General features: G+C 35.5%; 1 protein-coding gene across 3 annotated transcripts in view; it reads right to left on the bottom strand.

Annotated features, from left to right (window-relative positions):
- Nucleotides 1-9,563: 9,563 nt before the first annotated feature.
- The window catches only part of WDR11 (WD repeat domain 11), a 95,875-nt gene continuing 87,498 nt past the window's right edge, over nucleotides 9,564-17,940 (bottom strand). For all 3 annotated transcript variants that reach the window (XM_069099102.1, XM_069099103.1, XM_069099104.1), the window contains exons 24-29: nucleotides 17,555-17,650; nucleotides 15,868-16,033; nucleotides 15,245-15,342; nucleotides 14,593-14,738; nucleotides 12,990-13,069; nucleotides 9,564-11,186 (exon numbers count right to left, since the gene is read on the bottom strand). In XM_069099102.1, coding sequence (XP_068955203.1) covers nucleotides 11,029-11,186; nucleotides 12,990-13,069; nucleotides 14,593-14,738; nucleotides 15,245-15,342; nucleotides 15,868-16,033; nucleotides 17,555-17,650 — 744 coding nt within the window. In that variant the 3' untranslated portion in view covers nucleotides 9,564-11,028. The remainder of the gene's footprint in view (nucleotides 11,187-12,989; nucleotides 13,070-14,592; nucleotides 14,739-15,244; nucleotides 15,343-15,867; nucleotides 16,034-17,554; nucleotides 17,651-17,940) is intronic.

Genomic DNA, 17,940 nt, shown 5'->3' with positions numbered 1-17,940 from the left:
ATCTCCTCTTTGGAGCCAAGGGTGGCCATTAGCATTATAGTCTTTTTATAATTATAGAGCTTTACCTTACATCAGTGTAGTTACTATGTATAGTGTATTTCTAGGTCTATTTATTTCACTATGCATCAATTTATACAAGTCTTCTCTTGTCATATAATATAATATTCTATTATTATGTCACTATTTGTTCAGCCATTCTCCAACTGATGGGTCCCACTTTATTTCCAGCTTCTTGTGCTACCACAAAAGTGCTATTTGGGAATAGGACCTATCTTTCTGTCCTTGATCTTCTTGGGAGGATATTTCCAGACACTGATTTCTGTGTCAAGTAGTTTGAACAACTTACTAATTTTTCTTGCATAATTCTAAATTGCTTTCCAGAATACTTAGAACAATTCACAGTACAACCCCTAGTATATTAGCAATGCTTGTCTTTTCACAGCCCTTCGATATGAACTATTTCCATATTTTGTCATCTTTGCCAATATATTGGGTCTAACATGAAATCTTAGGGTTTTCTGAATTTGCATTCCTCTTAAAAATCTTCCATATGGTTTGCAAATCCTTTTAGAACCATCTGTTCATATCCATTGACCTCTTATCTCTTGGTGAATGGCTTTTGGTTTCATATATTATATATGTATATATACATATATATACACACGCACGTGTGTATGTGCATACGTACATTGCGTTAATTCCCTAAGCATATTAGATACAGACTCTTATCAGAGATATCTGATAGACACAAAAAATTTCCCCTTGATATTTCCCTTCTTATCCTAGCTCCATTTAATTTGTTTGTATAAAAAAGCTTTAATTTAGAAGTAGCAGAAACTATGTATTTTCTCTTTTATGATCTCAACTGATCCTATGTTTTGTTAGTAATTCTCCTGCTAGCCATAGTTACAAAAAGCAGCATCTTCCATTTTTCTCTACTGGGAGAGGGGAAGAAGGGGAAGAGGAATAACTTGACAGTTGCATTTATAGTTAGGTCAATATTCATTTGGAACTTTTTGTAGTATCTAAGTAGTGTATAAGATCTGATCTAAACCTATTTTCTGCCAAACTGCTTTCTAGTCTTCCCAGAAACTCTTGTTAAATAGGGAATCCTTCCCCATGCAAGCACTGAGATAACTGTTAAAATATTTCTGATTCTTACTTTTCTAGTCTTTCCTAATATTCTACTTTTTAATTTGTAATCAGTCCCAAATGTTTCTGAGCTTGCTGCTTTTAAAGATAATTTGAAATCCTGAAGTGTTATTTCTCCTGCTTCCTTCCTGTTTCCCCCCCCCCCATTATTTCCTTTTGAGCATGTCTTCCAAGTGCATTTTGTTCGTATTTTTATTAGTTCTATAAAATATCCCTGGCAGTTTTATTGGCATAGTATAAAACCTATAAATTAATTTAGGTAGTATCATTTTTATTATATTGGCAAGGCCCAACTTTGAATAAAGACTATCCTTTAATTATGGTAAGACTTTGATGACTGCATTTCTGTCTTGGGTGTGTCTTGTTGACTATCAGATATTTTATGCATTTTGTAGTTAATTTTTAATGGGATTCTTTTCTATAATTTCCTGTTGGCTTTTGTTGTTGATACAATGAATGCTAATATTTGGGGGGATTATTTTATGTCCTATTAATTTCCAAAGCTATTAATAATTTAAATTATTTATTCCCTTTAGTTTTCTGAATAAATTTACCATGCAATCTTCCTTATTGCTATCATTAATATTTCTAAAACTATGTCAACTAATGAAGAGTGCTGTATTTTATCAAAATCTTTCCTTTACCTCTTGATATAATCATGAGGTTTTAGTTTATAGTGTGTGTGTTTGTGTATGTATATGTATGTAATTACAATTATATTTCACTATCTCTCCCAGGATGAAAGTACAAAGACCACTCACCGGGTCAATATTGCTCTGTCTTGGAAGCTCTGACCAGTTTACCTCTCTTTAGACAATCTAGTGGCCTCCTGCTCTCAGGGGGTCATGACATAAATGCCTAAACTATTTTGGACACCTCCTCATCCTGGCCCACCTCCAAGCTCCTACGCTCAAGAGATCTATCAGCCTCAGCACCTCCTGGAAGCAAGGATCATGTCTATCCTTGTATCCCTGCTATAAATTCAACTTGGTCTTAGTGAATAATTTCTGGATACACTATTGTAGCCTCTGGGATAACAGAGTGATTTGTGTAAAAAACATAATTCTATTAACAATTGCTTTTTCTACTTTTATGAAAGAAGTCAAATTCTTAAAGTTTTTTCCCCCTGGAACAGTATTTTAAGCACTTTGAAGCTGACAGAGCAGACAATGAAATACTGCTAGAACTATCTTCAAGGTACCTTCAATACCCACTTAAAAGCGTATGCAGTAAGCTAAGGCATGTGCAGGATAAACGCTAAGGATACAAAGGGAGAAATAAAAAACAGAGCTTGTCCTCAAGAAGCTTGCATTCTAACAGGCCATTCTGAAACTTAGGTCACTGAGCACTGTAGTAGAGGTGCCCAGAAGTCAGGGATGAATAGTAAAGTTCTAATGTGTCCTGCCAAATAACTAAAGATTTGCCTTTGAATAATTAAACTGGTCGCTGAGCTGCTGATTTCATGTACATCTTTATCTGTCCACCTATCATTATGTCTGTCTCTATCAACATTTATCTGTCCATAAATTATCTATCCATCTATTATTGTCATCCTGTTATCTACCTGTCTATCTACTGTTATCTATAACCATCTCTCTTATCATGTCTATCTCTATCACTATCGGTGCCTACTTTCTATCATGATTTATCTATCCATAAGTCACTATCTGGCTATTACTATTACTCTCTCATAATTAAAATCATATGTTTGATTTTTAGATTGCACTTATACTTTCATTGGCATGGGGCCTTCAAGAGGGAAACTCCTTTTACCATGGCACCAAGGTAACTCCTATGCAACAAATGGGGGCACTGAAAAGCAAAGTGATTTGCACAGTGATCCTGTGACGCAGCCCCTCTGTGTCCGGAGCAAGACTTGAACTCGTTTCCTCGACTGTGGCTGTGATGCAGTGCCAGGAGCACTGACTTTGGGGCCAGAGTGAGTGGGTTCATGCCTAGTTTTTCCCACTCCAGAACTCTGTAACTGGGGGCAGATTACTGCATCAATCTCTGAAAAAGAGGAGAATACTGCAGATTATTGGGGAACACAAATGAAATGTCAAACACATCACAAACTACAAAACAGTTGCCTAGTAGCTATATAATTACATATTATTATTAGATTAACATGAGAAACTTCAGTAGACTCAAATGGGAACAGTCTATTCACCAAATGTGAACATGCTGATAAAAATCTGAGCTTTTTGTTAGTTTAAACTCAAAATGAGTTGCGTTAATAACACTTAAGAAACTACCATTGTCATTTCTGGGCTATCCCCAAGAAATCTTACGTCTTGGGGTGGTGGCGCAGTGAATAGAACACTGGCCCTGGGTTCAAATCTGGCCTCAGACACCTGACACACTTACTAGTCATGTGACTTTGGGCAAGTCACTTAACCCCAATTGCCCTCCAAAAAGCAAAAAAAAAAAAATCTTATGTCTTTAATATTTATTTGCTTTTGCAGAATATACATTAATTAGGTGTTCAACTTTTCTTGGGGAGGGGAAATTTATATGATTATAACATGCATGCATTATTACTGCTGCTCAGCTGTTTCAGTGATCCTTCGTGATCCATTTGGGATTTTATTGACTAGAGTGGTTTGCCATTTCCTTCTCCATACATACACACATCATATGTTCAGTTACTGTTGACTTTTTTCCATTCACTGATTCATCCACAATGGCACACATTTTGTGTTTCTACTCAATCTCAGCCAACAGACACAACTTGGTAATTCAGGGTGTCATAGCATTCTACAAGTTAGTTTGATAACAATGTGAGATACATGCTCCCCTCATGAAATCACTTCTGCAGCAATAATGAAAATATCTGAGGCAAGATGCAGTAAATGTGCACCTATTCAATTCAACAAACACTAAATACCTACTATGTATGGGGCACATGAAGCAATTCCTGACCCATGCAGTGGTTAAGTAAAATCTCCCTTCACTTCCTTCTTCCGAGGGTAAGGAACGAACTCCAGGTACAGAATGTGCTCTATGTTGTAACAACATGGCTGTTGTAGTTGTTGGTTTTGATTAACTTTTCCTTTCATTTCAAGGAGACCTGTGGTTTATTGGGAAATGATAGGTATAAAAAGCAAACTATATCAGAAGAAGAAAATTAGGTTTACTTCAAATATTTTCAGGCAAGCAATTTTTTTGTTTGTTTCAAAGGGTTTAAAATATATGTGTGTATATATATATATTATCAATTTCTATTTCTCAAGAAGAAAGTCATTAGAATAAAGGACTAAAATATGCATCTTGTAGCCATTGAGGGTATCAATGTTAATCATTCCTGTGCTTTAGGAACTTATAAACAATGTATCATGATGAGGCCAATAAGGATCAATGGCAGCACTTGTACTCAGGTCTCCCTGATTCCAAGGCTGGCACTCCTATCCCCTACATGAAGTTGCCTTTTATACAGTGGATACAGTAATAGTCTTGGAGGCAGGAAGACCTGAGTTCAAGTTCTGCCAATTTTTACTAGTGATGTAATCATGAGCAAATCATTCTCTCTCAATCAGCACCCCTGGCAACTCTTAAGAGCTATTAAGTTATTAAGAATTGCTGATCTGCAACACTGGGGACAACATCCACAAGAGGAATTTCCTGCTAGATAAAATCACAAGTTCTGAGAGGGGGGCGGAGTTTATACACAAAGGCAGTAATGAGTTGGTTTTGGTGGTAAATCCCAATTTTGGGTTGTTTTCACACTCTCTGTCCTGTGGACGGAGAGCTAATATTTAAAAAAAACAAAACCTGCCATTAAGTAGAACCTATCTCTTTAGCTCTACTCCTCTGTCCCCTACCCCCCATGCCCAATTCTCTTATCCTCTTAACTTCCTAAGATCATCCCTTCAAAGGAATCTTACATTCTCGGCAGCAATTAGAGAATCTCTTTCATCTGATTCTTGATTTGGTCTTAAATTTTTCTCAGTTCTTTCTATCCAGTTTCTCCTTTCTGATGAAATACTTTGCAAAAGTGTGCACAAAGCTCCATTCTTGACTATATTTGGTTCTGTTAACTCTGGAGAATTGGAGATCTTAAAATCACCCTCCAAAGAATGCTGGGTCATTCATCCCCAAAGAGATTTTGCCTCTCATACATAGCCTGAGGTGCCTTAATGGTGACAAAGCCACTTTTCCCAGCATCTCACAGCTCAACGGTGGGCTCAAGTTTATGAAACTGCATCCTAGGGACTGTGGCCCTTGCTGTTGTCCATTCTCCTGAGAGTTACTTATTGGGAGATCAAGAGTCTGGTTCTTAAGGTCTACAAAAACCCTTCTCTGAAGCTTGTTTGGCACTGCTTGCCAAGTCCTATAACACCTTGTTTTCATGCCTCTCCAAATGTTCTTTGGAGTTGAACAAGCAAACAAGATGAAAGACATTTATGATATTTAATAGGAACCATAGTCAGAGAACAGTTTCAAAGCCTTAGCCAGGGGCCCACTTTAAGTAGGCAGCATTAACAGTCCTGAGGAGAACTATTTATAAAAAAATAAAGGTTCCGTCTGTTTTACTGGAATAGGACATAGGGTTTTTCAGGGCCTCTTTAAGTCTTGATGGAGTTTTAGAATTACAAAGCTGGTGTCTTGAGATCCATGCCCCTGAAGAGTCATTAACTTTTGGAATACTTTCACCCACTCAAACTTTCCAAGTTTAGATTCATATTATACATTATACACTAAAGAAAACACTTTTGCTGACTTTTGAAAGAATATTTCTGCACCATTGTTTAAAAAACTCTATCCTGCAGGGAAGTGGTGCCAGTGAAAAATGCGTCTGCAAAGCTCAGAAATGGGTAATACTGTCTCATTTGTAGTACCCCTTAAGCTGGCATGTGTGTGCATGTCCATGCATGTATGTGTATGTATACATGTATGTGTACAGAGGATCCTCATCCCTGGGAGAAGCACTGTGGTAGCACCAGTCACCCCCTTCCTTCAAGAGGTTGGGAGATGGAAAATGCCAAAGACTATTTACTTTCTTCTGTGGGGTCTCCCTAAGCAATGCTTTGGACGAGTCAGTGAAGATGGGGAAGGTGGGGGGGTAATACAGCAGGGACCCTTGGGCAAAGCAGACTTGTACAGTGGTATACTTATGGTGCCCAGTATACAGGATCAGGAGGCCCTGGGAAAGGGTATGGGTACACCTTAACAGAATGCAAGCTCCACGGGGGGAAAAGTGTTTTGTTTTTGCTTTGTATCCCTGTCTCTTAGCCCAGTATCTCTTCTACAGGAGTTTAACAAGTGTTTGCTGCATTAAATGGATTACAGCAGTTTACAAACTCTTTTCCTCGTGACAGCTGTGTGAAGTGACAGCTGTGTGAAGAAGTGATGACACCCTAGAGAGTAATCAATAACAGCTCCTACTTTTGAACTATGGTACGCTATTGGGTTAAGTCACACAACCGTGCCAATTGTGACCACTAGAAATCTGTAGTTCATGGCAGCCTCCTTGCACAGTGGGTACTGAGGTGGACAGTGTTGTGATGGAACAGTGGGTCTAAAGTCAAGAAGCCTCAAGTTAAGATCCTGCCTCTAGAACCAAACTCAGAGTTGCTGTGACGATCAAATGATAAAATACTTATTTGTAAAATGCTTTGCAAACTTCGAAGCACTATAGATATGTTATTAGTAAACTTTTTATTCTAGGCCTGTGTTACTGCTTCAAAACAAACAAAAAGCAACCTATTTAGACATACATTTTTAAAGAACCCACACTTTAATTCAACCAAAGCTCTTAGAAGAAAAGCAATGACCCTTCTGTCTTAGGAGGGCTTTGCCTCCTCTGCTGAGTCAGTCACATTCCCTCATCTCCCCTACTGCACAAGTCAAACCTCCATTCTCTCCTCTACTCTAGATGGCTTGTCTCTTTTCTAAATCCCTGGATCCTATTCATCCCCTGGTTTCCTCCAAAAGTTTGACCCATCTCCTCTACACTATCTCCTTAGTGACTGATGCCTTCATATGCCACCCTTCTTCTCCACCCTTTGAAAAAGAAAATAAAACCCACTCACCTGCCCTGCCTTTAAATGATCAGATGATGTCTTGTATTTCTATTCTTTCCTATATTTCTTCAGCCAAATCAAGGGAAGTTGTCTATCACAGGGCTTCTTAAATTTTTTCAATTCACAAATTTTTTCACATTCCAATAGCATCTGATGGCACTTTGTGGCCTGAGGGCATGCACAGAGCACAGAGTCCACTGCAGGAAAGTTGTGTGATACAATATGGGCAAGCCCTGTCGGAAACATCTTGAATTCATTTTGTTTTGATTTTTAATTAATTTTTAGTCACTGTGAGTTCAGAAACCTATTACTGTTGTAGGACCCACAGTGAGTACAACAAAGTAAAAGGAATGAACAAAAATCAAAACTTAATGTTGCAAAGTTCATTACTTCCCTTCGTTGTAAAGGTGGCAGGGTGAAGGGGGGGAGGCTGGGGGTTGACTCATTTAATGTGTAGTTTACTTTTAACCTGATTTTTTTTTCCTTTTTTTCACTGTTACAAAGAATAGTTTTTTTGCAGAGGTGAGGGATATATTTGGAAATGAAAGTGAAGAAAAACATGTAGTAAAAAGAAGTCATCTACATCATTCCTTCTACTTCATGTCTCACTCATTCTGCATTCACTTCCTATCTAACGTCTAACTTCACTAATCAAATGAAACTTAATCTCTAGGGTTGGCAATACCCTCAGCTGCTAAATCCAATGGCCTTTCATTCTACCTGAACTGCCAGAAGGTACTGACCATTGTCTGTCTCCCACTTTAACTGAGGGTAATCTTGTACAGCTCTGTATTTGGCCTCTTTCTCTGTGTACCTTTTCTCGGTGATCATCACCTTCTATGGGTTTCTCACCTCTAATAGATAAGTCCCAAATCCAGGCCTAACTGCTCTTGAACTCCATCTCACTTTTTTGGGCCTGTCTGACCTTTCCATTTGGATATTCCATTCGCCTGAAAAGAGACATATCCAAAACAGAATTTATTTTTGCCTCTATCAAACTTCCCTGTTTCTGCAAATGGTCCTACCATCCTTGCAGGCAACCTGGTTTTCTATTTGTGTAACTGGTAGTAATTATATATATGCTAGCAAGCCAGGCCATGCTGAAAAGTGCTGGCACGAAATACTACTGGGTGGTTATAGGGCCTCCATCTTTATTTTCTATGTTGTCACCACTTATCAATTCAAGGACCGAAATGATCTGTCACATAATCCATTCTTAGGGAATAAGGTACCAAGAGAAAAAACAACAGCATCTTTATGAACTCTACTGCTCTACAGCATAATTTTCATTCTTATTATACTTACCAAGTCTAGGGTCCAGGGTAAATTGTCACCTCCATGTATTACTTCAGTATTTCACTTATCTTTATCTAAGGTTTAAAGAGCTGGTTGACTGGTGAAAAAAGCAAAATTATAGACACTGAATCACATTAACATGCCAAAAAGTTACCAGTTCTGTCTCCTGCGTAGGCTTTACTTATGTTAGGTAATGTCAGAATCTGGCCACTGGCCCCCCAAATACTCAGTGAATCACATATTTGTTGTCTTTCTATGATATTCCAGGGCCATAACTGCAGAGGTATGGGGTGGGACAGATAGTGGGCACCATTTTCCTATGCTACTAGTTGCAAACTCTGGGTCAAATCCTCTTATTTGAGAGTTCCAATTACTGGTGCACTACAGCAGAGATGAAATCTTCATTAATGCTAAGAATGAATTTGAAATTAAAGTCTGGGAACTGGGTTCTCTGTGGCAAAAAGAGCTACAAAGATGTACTAATTAAAGAATAGGTATTTCCTATTATGTTTTTGTGTTTAAGCCTGCATCCCTTAGCAATGTCACCAATTGTATGAAATCAAAATGTTAGTTAAACAGATTTTGTATTCTGACCATTTATCAATTCAAAAAGTGAGCAGAAAAATTACCTACTTGGCTGACACAGAGATAAAGGACACATGATCTTTCCATTTCAGTGTATTAACCTAAATTACAACACAATGGTTTTGACTTTATTTAACTTTTTATTTTTGTGTGTGACTTTAAATGAATCTTTGCAATGATTTAATACTGTCAACATCCCATACAGAAGGTAGTGATTAAAGCTGAACATTAAATATAAGTACAACGCTCAGACTACAAAGTTAAAATATAGACCTTAAGAATGAGGTCACTTGAACATGACATCACAAGGCCAGAAATCCAAAATGTACATCTAAGATTCCCATGATACAGAACATAATTCAAAGCTAAATATCCCTCAATCATGCATGGTACAGGTTATATTTTAAAAGAACTATTTTTCTATGTCATATGTGGATGGTGCATAAAGTACAAACAGACTTTTATGCTAATACTGCCCCTCGTTGTTCAAAAGTTAATCCATAAGGCAAGTCTTTCAGTGTGTTTATTTTTCCCACATCAACATAACTATATAGATTTTGTTTGTAATCCAATAAATGGAATATACATTATGGTATACAGAGCATTTGGCAGGAAGACAAGACAGATTACAGTAAAACATTTAATTTTTCTGTTTATAGAAATGAAGTCACATTTTAATATATATAAAAAACTATGAATTGATCATTTCATTATATAGTTAACATTTTAATTTTATTTATGATAAATACCATTTTCACATAGGAGAAAAAACTTTTACAGTGTTAAAAACATATGTAGCTCTCAAACAGTGGATAACTGCAAATTCATCTTTTTAACATAGGAAATAATTATTTTAATTTTAAGAAGCTATAAATAGAAATTTGTATAGTTGCTTAAAATAAAGATTTTAAAGTCATAATAGTTTCAAATGATTTCAGAATTACATTCCCTAAAAATGTCAATGCTCTACTTTCTATTTAGTTTGAGTGTGACATTTCAATGGCCCCAAAGACATGCTCAATTTCTAAAATATTCCTGTCAATCACAAATATAAGTAAAAAGAACACGTCTGCCTCAGATGTGCTGAGAAATAAAGCACCAAGAATGATAAGGAAAACGAGATATCATAAGATGCAGAAAAACATTTTTAAAAGAATGTTTACAACGGAAAAATGGCAGTATCTCCCCTCCCTTTCTGTGCCCCCTCCAAAAAGATCTATGCTAAACGGAAAAATTCAGAGGTACTCATCAATGATGACAAGGTGGAATTCACCTTTTGAGCTATGAATCTAAGATGATGCAAAAAACAAATGCATCAGCCAAAGTAACTGTAGGGCTAAGGTGTTTTCAAGGCAAGAAAAAACAAAGAATGCTTTGGTGAAATAGATTTATTTAAACATTTTTGCCTTCTAGGGATCCAAACCCTCTGTGTGTGTGTGTATGTGTGTGTACACATATACACACTCATACATGTGTGTATGCATATATACATATATACATACACACACATATACACATATCTAAATATACAGTGTGAAGGAATTTTAATTTTGCCATAGAGCTTTCATTATAGATTTTTAAGTATCCCAGATTTTTGGTAAATGACAGAGCATTTACTCTGTCTCTTCAATTCTTAGTTCATAAAATAAAAAAGTACATTTCAGGGATTTTTAAGTCTCTCCCAAATTTTATAAAACTTTTAATACACTCACAAAATCTGAAGTTTTATATTTTCCACATGATAAACATAGGATATAGGAACTGCTCCTAAAAGTTAAATCCTTATATAATATTTTGCACATATAGCTTTATAACAAGATAAGACACCTTACAAGTACACTGTTTACAAGAAAAGATACATTTTTGGATGGCATCTTCATAATTCTCTGAAATTATGACTGTGACTAATGCAAGATCAATTTAACCATCTACCTTCCTGATAATGCAAATTTTTATGGTGTGCATAAACTTGTCATTCTTCAGTCATTTCAGTCTTAGGCTGTTCCAGTTCATTCAATAAATCTTTACCAGCTGCTCCTGCTTTCGAGGCAAAAAGGACAGCTCCCTGTTTAAAACCGAGGTTCTTCAAACTCCGAGCATAATCTGCATATACTGCCAGGATTAGTTTTTGTATGGATCAAGGTTAAGGAAGGAAGGAATGGTAAAATGAGCTCAACATTAAGTTCCAAACCTTGGATGAAGGCAAGAAGCCTTGTGCATTCTGTAACTATCATTTTTTACATTAAAGAATCCTCCTATCATATAGGTATAGTCTAAAAATTAAGAGATGATATATGACAGGCGATAAAAAAAGAGCATTGTATTCTGAAGCTTGGCAATTCAGATGTGTGTACAGAGGGATAGTTTACAAATAGAAGGAATTATAAAGGACTTATCAGATATTATGTCGATAGTTTATTTTAAAGCATACTTTTTAGAAAGATTAGGAACAATAAGATATAATGAGCAAGATAATCTGCCCAGCTGTTATATTCATTCATTATGCACTTTTTCATTTATATAGAAGAACCCTTCCTGTGCAAGAGTAATACTTATTGTTAGAAATTTTTTGGTAATTTTCTTTTGCAGTAAGATTTCTGAACTCAAAGTTGGTTTTTCCCAGGAAGAGATACCAACTGATGCTTTCACAGGCTAAACCCAAGTAAAACTTGGGAAAAGAAAACATGTGAACACTGAGAAAGCAAGAGAAAAGATATTTATGAGCACATTTCAATTACATTTTAAAAGTAGGCTAAAAAGGGTAAGAAAGCATTTTAAAGCTCAAAAATTGGCATTTTTGCTGAGGAGATATCTGTATTACTTATGACATTTTAAGTGGCTTCTCCAAAAGAAGAGTCTTCAATCACAATATCAAGCACTAAAATTAAAGCAAGAGTTGGATGTTTTCTTCAGATTCTGTCATTAACCAGTTGTGAGAGTCTAAGTCTTAGTTTCTCATAGGGACAAATCATGTATTCTCTACCTACCAACCTGAGGAAATGTGTGCACAAAATTCTAAAAGTGATAAAATGTATTGAAAAAGGCAATTAAGTCCTATTACTCCAAAATAACCACACATTCTTCATCTCAAAGGAAAAACACTAAAGTGACTATTAATGGAATAAAGAAACTAAGTATAATTCTAGAGTGGGAGAGAATAAATAATTTGTTAGCATGACCTAGAAGTTTTTAAAACGTATCTTCTCAGATTTTTAACTATTTGAGATAATGGATGTAAGGACTGTAAAATAGCTTACTATCTCAATAGCTAAGAGTAAAAAGTAATGGGAAATATTTCCCAGAGAAATACATGAAACTTCCTTAATCAGAGCTTTTTATTTTTATGCATGACTTGTTTATATAACTAACAAAACCACTGTCTGCCCTTCATCTTTATTTCTTTGTCTGTTTTCTCTATTTTTATTTTTTTGTTTTTTGCTTTTTAGAGGCGGGAGGATAGGGCAATTGGGGTTAAGTGACTTGTCCAAGGTCACATGGCTAGTAAGTGTTAAGTGTCTGAGGCCGCATTTGAACTCAGGTTCTCCTGACTCCAGTGCTGGTGCTCTATTCACTGCGCCACCTAGCTGCCCCTATTTTTATTTTAAAAGAAAATGAAAACAAAATAACAAACAAAAATGTCTGTTATTATGTTGCTTCCTGTAAACTTTTTTTATGCCCTATAGAATCACTCTTCTGACTTGTATTTTGTTCTGACCATTTTTGTTCTGGGGTTATCATTCTCTACCACTCCCAAACTGCAGACATCCAAAATCATTCCTCTAGACCAGATCTGTGAACCTGTGCAGTTTATGTTCTTCCGCCCCAATATAATCTATGGTACCTGTCGTGCAGACACAAAATGAGTAACAATTCCCATTTGTATCACCCCCTCCCCACTGACAACATGAACAAACACCCCAGTGCAAAGGATATTTGTGTCTTCATTCACTTCAATTGTGTCATACTTTAGACAAGCTTCAACAAATAAGGCAGCTCTATCAAAATACCTCATGCTGGCAAACAGAAAAAAAGTGTTAGCATTCAACTTGAGAGCTTTCGGCAAGAGAGGGTAGGGGGATGGGTGAGGTAGGGAGGAGAGCATGATCCCACATGCTTATACAAAGACTTTCCACAAATTATTCCTGTGAATGCCACACAAAACTTTGGTTAAGTGAAAACTCTTCCTTTATTCTATTCTCAGGGGAGGTCTTCACTGTTGTTTAAGCAAGAAAACTATTAATCAAATAGCTTCTCAGCCCTCCTCTATAGCCTAGACTGAAGAATACATATTCTATAAATATTCTTTCTCAATTTTCACTTACTAGATAGACACAAGATAAGCACTTAATATGGAGCTCCCTCTACTGCTGACTCAGAAAATAGTTTCTGTCACCAAAGTTAAATGGTTCAGTGTCAGGGATAGGTATGGTTTTATTAATAGAAAGAGCAATAAAGAAGACCCACTACCAGCTATCTGCCTTTGCTACTACATCATAAAAAGCACGGGCCTCCCCATCTGCCCTGAGATGGAATGTTTTCTATGTTTTTCTCAATTAGAATATGAACTTTTGGGGACTGTCCCATTTTTCTGTCTATATCCTGGTTTGGCACACAGTAAACTCTTAAGGAATGATTTTTACATTTTTCATAAATGTAGAAGGAGAGGCACTCCTACTCAGGAATCCAACAACAGTGCTACATTTCATCATTTACTTTCCATCTTAGGTTTTGTGTAGTTTGCTTTATTCCCCTAAAGGTGGCATTTTTGATGTGTTCCTTCTGAAAAATGAGGCAGTGGGTAGTCAGCCCTCAGAATAAAGAAGTCCTCAAGATGCTCAAGTTCCCCTGACACAAACTGGCTGTATTAGTGTGGACAAGTCATTGAATTTCTCAGTTCTCTAGGCAACTAAATTGCAGAAAAGGGGACAATCTGAATTGTCCAATCATCTGGACCCTGCCTATAGAAATGGAATCAGATTCTAGCACCTAGCCTACTCTGTACTTCTGAATACTACAGTGTACAGAAACAGAAATAGAGACTTGAAGCCAATAAAGGCCTGGGCTGGAATGCTAGTTCTGATACTTACTAGATCTGGGGGTAAGACATTTACCTTAAGCCTTAGCTCAGCTCTCTTTTCTATAAAATAGAGATATAATTATAAAATAATAAATATACATAAAAACATAATATTATACAATACAATACATCTATAATATAAAACAATAAAATTTGTAGAACAAATCTCACAGGATTGTTTAGAAAAGTGCTTTCTAAGCTTTAAGATGCTAAAGAAATAGGTGTAGCTACTAATTTTTGTCCATTGCAGAGCAATTTTATACATTATCAAAATAATTATGAGTCTTACTCCTATTTTTCAAGGCATCTGGTTGCTGATATACTTAGGGACACTTTTATATTTAAATTGTAAGAAAAATACTCCTAAATTGAGATTTACTTAGAAGCAAACATTCACTTCAGAACACACGCCTACTAAACAGCAATCATAAGATCTGCTTTAAACACTCCTGGATTTACCTGTGTAGCATCTCCACCACTCTTGTAAAGCAGCCTAGGGAAAGAAGGACCAAGATGGCCTTTGATTTCTGATTGACTTGTGGAGAGCAAAGATGATCGACCCATCGTTTCAAAACGTCAGCACATTCCTCTGAATTTAAACGAACCTTTGTAAGTGTCCAAAGTAAAACAAAACAAAAGGGATGCTTTAAGAAAAAGGTATTTATATGAAACTAGATCTCTATCTAGACAACTCTTACAGAGAAAACAACTGGCCTTCAATAAAGTTCAGTTTGCCCTCAATTTCAGTATTTACTCTTTTACTGAAAATAGGGATAATGACACCATTTTTGAGAAATGAAATGACTTTGTCTAAGGAAAAGAAAATTTCTTTAATATTTAACTGCTCATTTTTATACTTTTCCAAATAAGGGTGGGTTTATCTCATAAACACAAGTTTCTTGCTTTCATTAATTTGCTAATGATGTAACCTTTCATTTTATATTTACATAGAAGGAAGGCATTTTTGTAATCAGAAGAACATAAGGGTTTAGAAGAAAGTTACTAATAATATAAGTGTACAAAAATGCTTCCAGCACTAAATGTTTCCATATCCTACGTCAAAAGTTCAAGGAAATTTTATGTGTAGTAACCTGAATTATTAATTACTTACTTTTGCAAGCCATGCTGCTCGATTCCATTCACCATATGTCTGTAAATAACGGCAGGCATCAGCAGCTTTGTCTATGAGGCAGAGTAACTGAACTCCCTCTGGAAAATAAGAATAAAAAGAATTCAAATAAACTTTCTAAAAATTAGAAAGCTGTTTATAATTCTTGGAATAAAGAAAATTCACTGTCCATTTAAATCAACATTTTAGCTAGATCCTATGGGCTGACATAGCATTCTGAAGTTTCCATCTTAAAATTTAAAGACAATGTTTAAAGAAAATTCCTTGTATGTTATCAATGCTACTCTCCCAAAGCAACTGATATAAGAAGCAAAATTATGGATAAAGACTGTGATGGTAAACATAGAAGACAGAAGAATATCTGTTTATCACTTAAAAACACAAGAATGAAGAGTTTTTTAGGGTGCCTTTTTTTTTCATTTTCCAAGTATATAATCACAAAAGACAGACCAAAAGATCATTTTAATTAAACATTTTTGCAATAGTCAAATATCTTGGTTTACCAGACATTCAAAGCACAGATCACTAGATGAAGAACTATTTCACACACAGACACACACACACACACACACACACACACACACACACACACACACAGACCTTACCTGCCAACTTGCCATTGGCAATCATATTGGTAGCAACCAACTTAATGGTACTCTGAGAAGGGCCGGAAGAGGTGACAGTTGTCACCAAACAAGCTTTGAGTGAATCACAGTAATAATGCTGGTTATCTGCACTGGTTTCCAAAAGTAACTGCACAGCTCTGTCTGTCTAATAAGCAAAGAAAAAGTTTCTTTAAATATGAGAATTTTCCTATCAATGTAAGCTTTCTTATTTAGAATTTAATAAATGACTGCTGAAGTATATAGCTTGAGGAAAGCTCTTAGTCTTAAAATATATTTTATTTATCTAGGCAAGAATGGAACTAAACATGGCATCACCTATTTGAAGTCAATGAATATATATCATGCATAAGTTTACACAGGACTCAAAGCTACCACCATTCAGTTTTGTGTTAAAATCATTTAAAAGGTTATGTTGGGAAATGAAGATATTGTAAAAAAAAATAAAAGATCTCATTTTTTAAAAAGGAAGAAGAAAGAAAAAATGAAAATAATTTACACAAATAACTTTTTTTTTGGGGGGGGGGGTGCAGAGAGCAAAAGGGAGGCATACACTTGCTAGGCATTTCCTCCATTGATGTAGAGAGGCATTTTGTCTATATTTTAAAATTTCAGAGGTCTGCTTTTGAGGGGCTAAATGCTTGCATACAACCAATGTGTGTTAAGAGGTAGGATCTGAACCAGGTCCCCCCAATTGTTTGCTAAACTACCTGATAGGAGAAATATCATCTCATTAAATTACATATATTTACTTTCCAACAGAATAAAATTTCCATTTTTTTTTTTTTACTCAAAAAAGAAGATGTAGTAAAGAGATCCTGTAATTCTTAATATGTAGGGGCTTATTTCAGAGAAACCCACTTGTACTTGTAGCAATTAATGTAAAATGAGCAAAACTAGGAGAACAATTTATACAGTTACAACACTGGAAATAAGAAAAAAATAAATTGGAATGATGTAATAATAACTCTGACCCATGAAATGACCAGTCATAACCTCAGAGACAGATAACGGGGGTAAGGTACAAATGAGACACATTTTTGGACATAAATAATTTGTGGATTTGTTTTGCTGGATTATGATTACTTGTTAAAAGGATTGTGTTTTCCTTTTTTACTGGAGAGAGGTGATAAGAACATCAGCTAATGATTGTGTTGCCAAAAAAAAAAAAAACAAAGCTAGTATCCATATGGTACCTTTATAAAGTGCTTTACATATATTATCTGATTTAATTTTCTCAAGAAACTTGTGAGGTAGATGCTATTGTTATCTCCATTTTACAAATGAGGAAACTGAGGCTGGGAGGTTAAGTGAATTGCTAATGATTACACATCCAGCTAGTAAGTTTCTAAGGTAGAATTTGACTTCAAATATCACAAACACACACACACATACATACACACACACACACTCGAGCATGTTTATATTAAAAATAAAGTAGTACATAACAGATTAATGGTTTCACATATAATAAAATATTTCACAATGATAGTTCATATTTAATAATTTCACATAAAATCCCTTTTCTGTTCTACATTGTATATGGAAATGTTTCTCTCCTTTTTTTATGTTCAATACATTCAGAATAAAAAACAAAAAAAATCCAGTCTTAAAATAACAATCTCATTCAACACAAAAACAACTCATAAAATTTAAAACGTTCATATACCTGGCCCAAAAGAAGAAGCTGGTCTGCACACTTCCTTGTATGATCGTAAGTTGACCGTTTTGCTTCTTGTAGATTAACCCTTTCCAGTTGAAATTTCTACAGAACAAAATTATTTACTGAAACTTGGATCATAAGTACATCAGATCATCAATATTACAATGCAAAAACTGTAACACTTGGCAAAACAATTTTATTAAATGTTTCTTTGACTCCTTGACTATGTTTGCCCCCATATGAAAAAAAAAAAAACTGGCTTGTTTGGAGGTAAGAGATATAAAAATGGTGAATAAAGTTTTAGTTAGATCTTGAATAACAATGAAGTTCAAAACCAGAAAATTCAAAAAAATCAAGAAAAGTAGATTTTAATTTAATGATCTAAAGGAAGA

The sequence above is a fragment of the Petaurus breviceps genome, unplaced genomic scaffold (assembly GCF_028583685.1).
Source record: "Petaurus breviceps papuanus isolate PSGF00001 unplaced genomic scaffold, PetGlider_PUasm1.0 37, whole genome shotgun sequence".
Classification (NCBI taxonomy): domain Eukaryota; kingdom Metazoa; phylum Chordata; class Mammalia; order Diprotodontia; family Petauridae; genus Petaurus; species Petaurus breviceps.
Note: the sequence above shows the minus strand (reverse complement) of the source record. Positions and strands in the feature narration are given on the sequence as shown.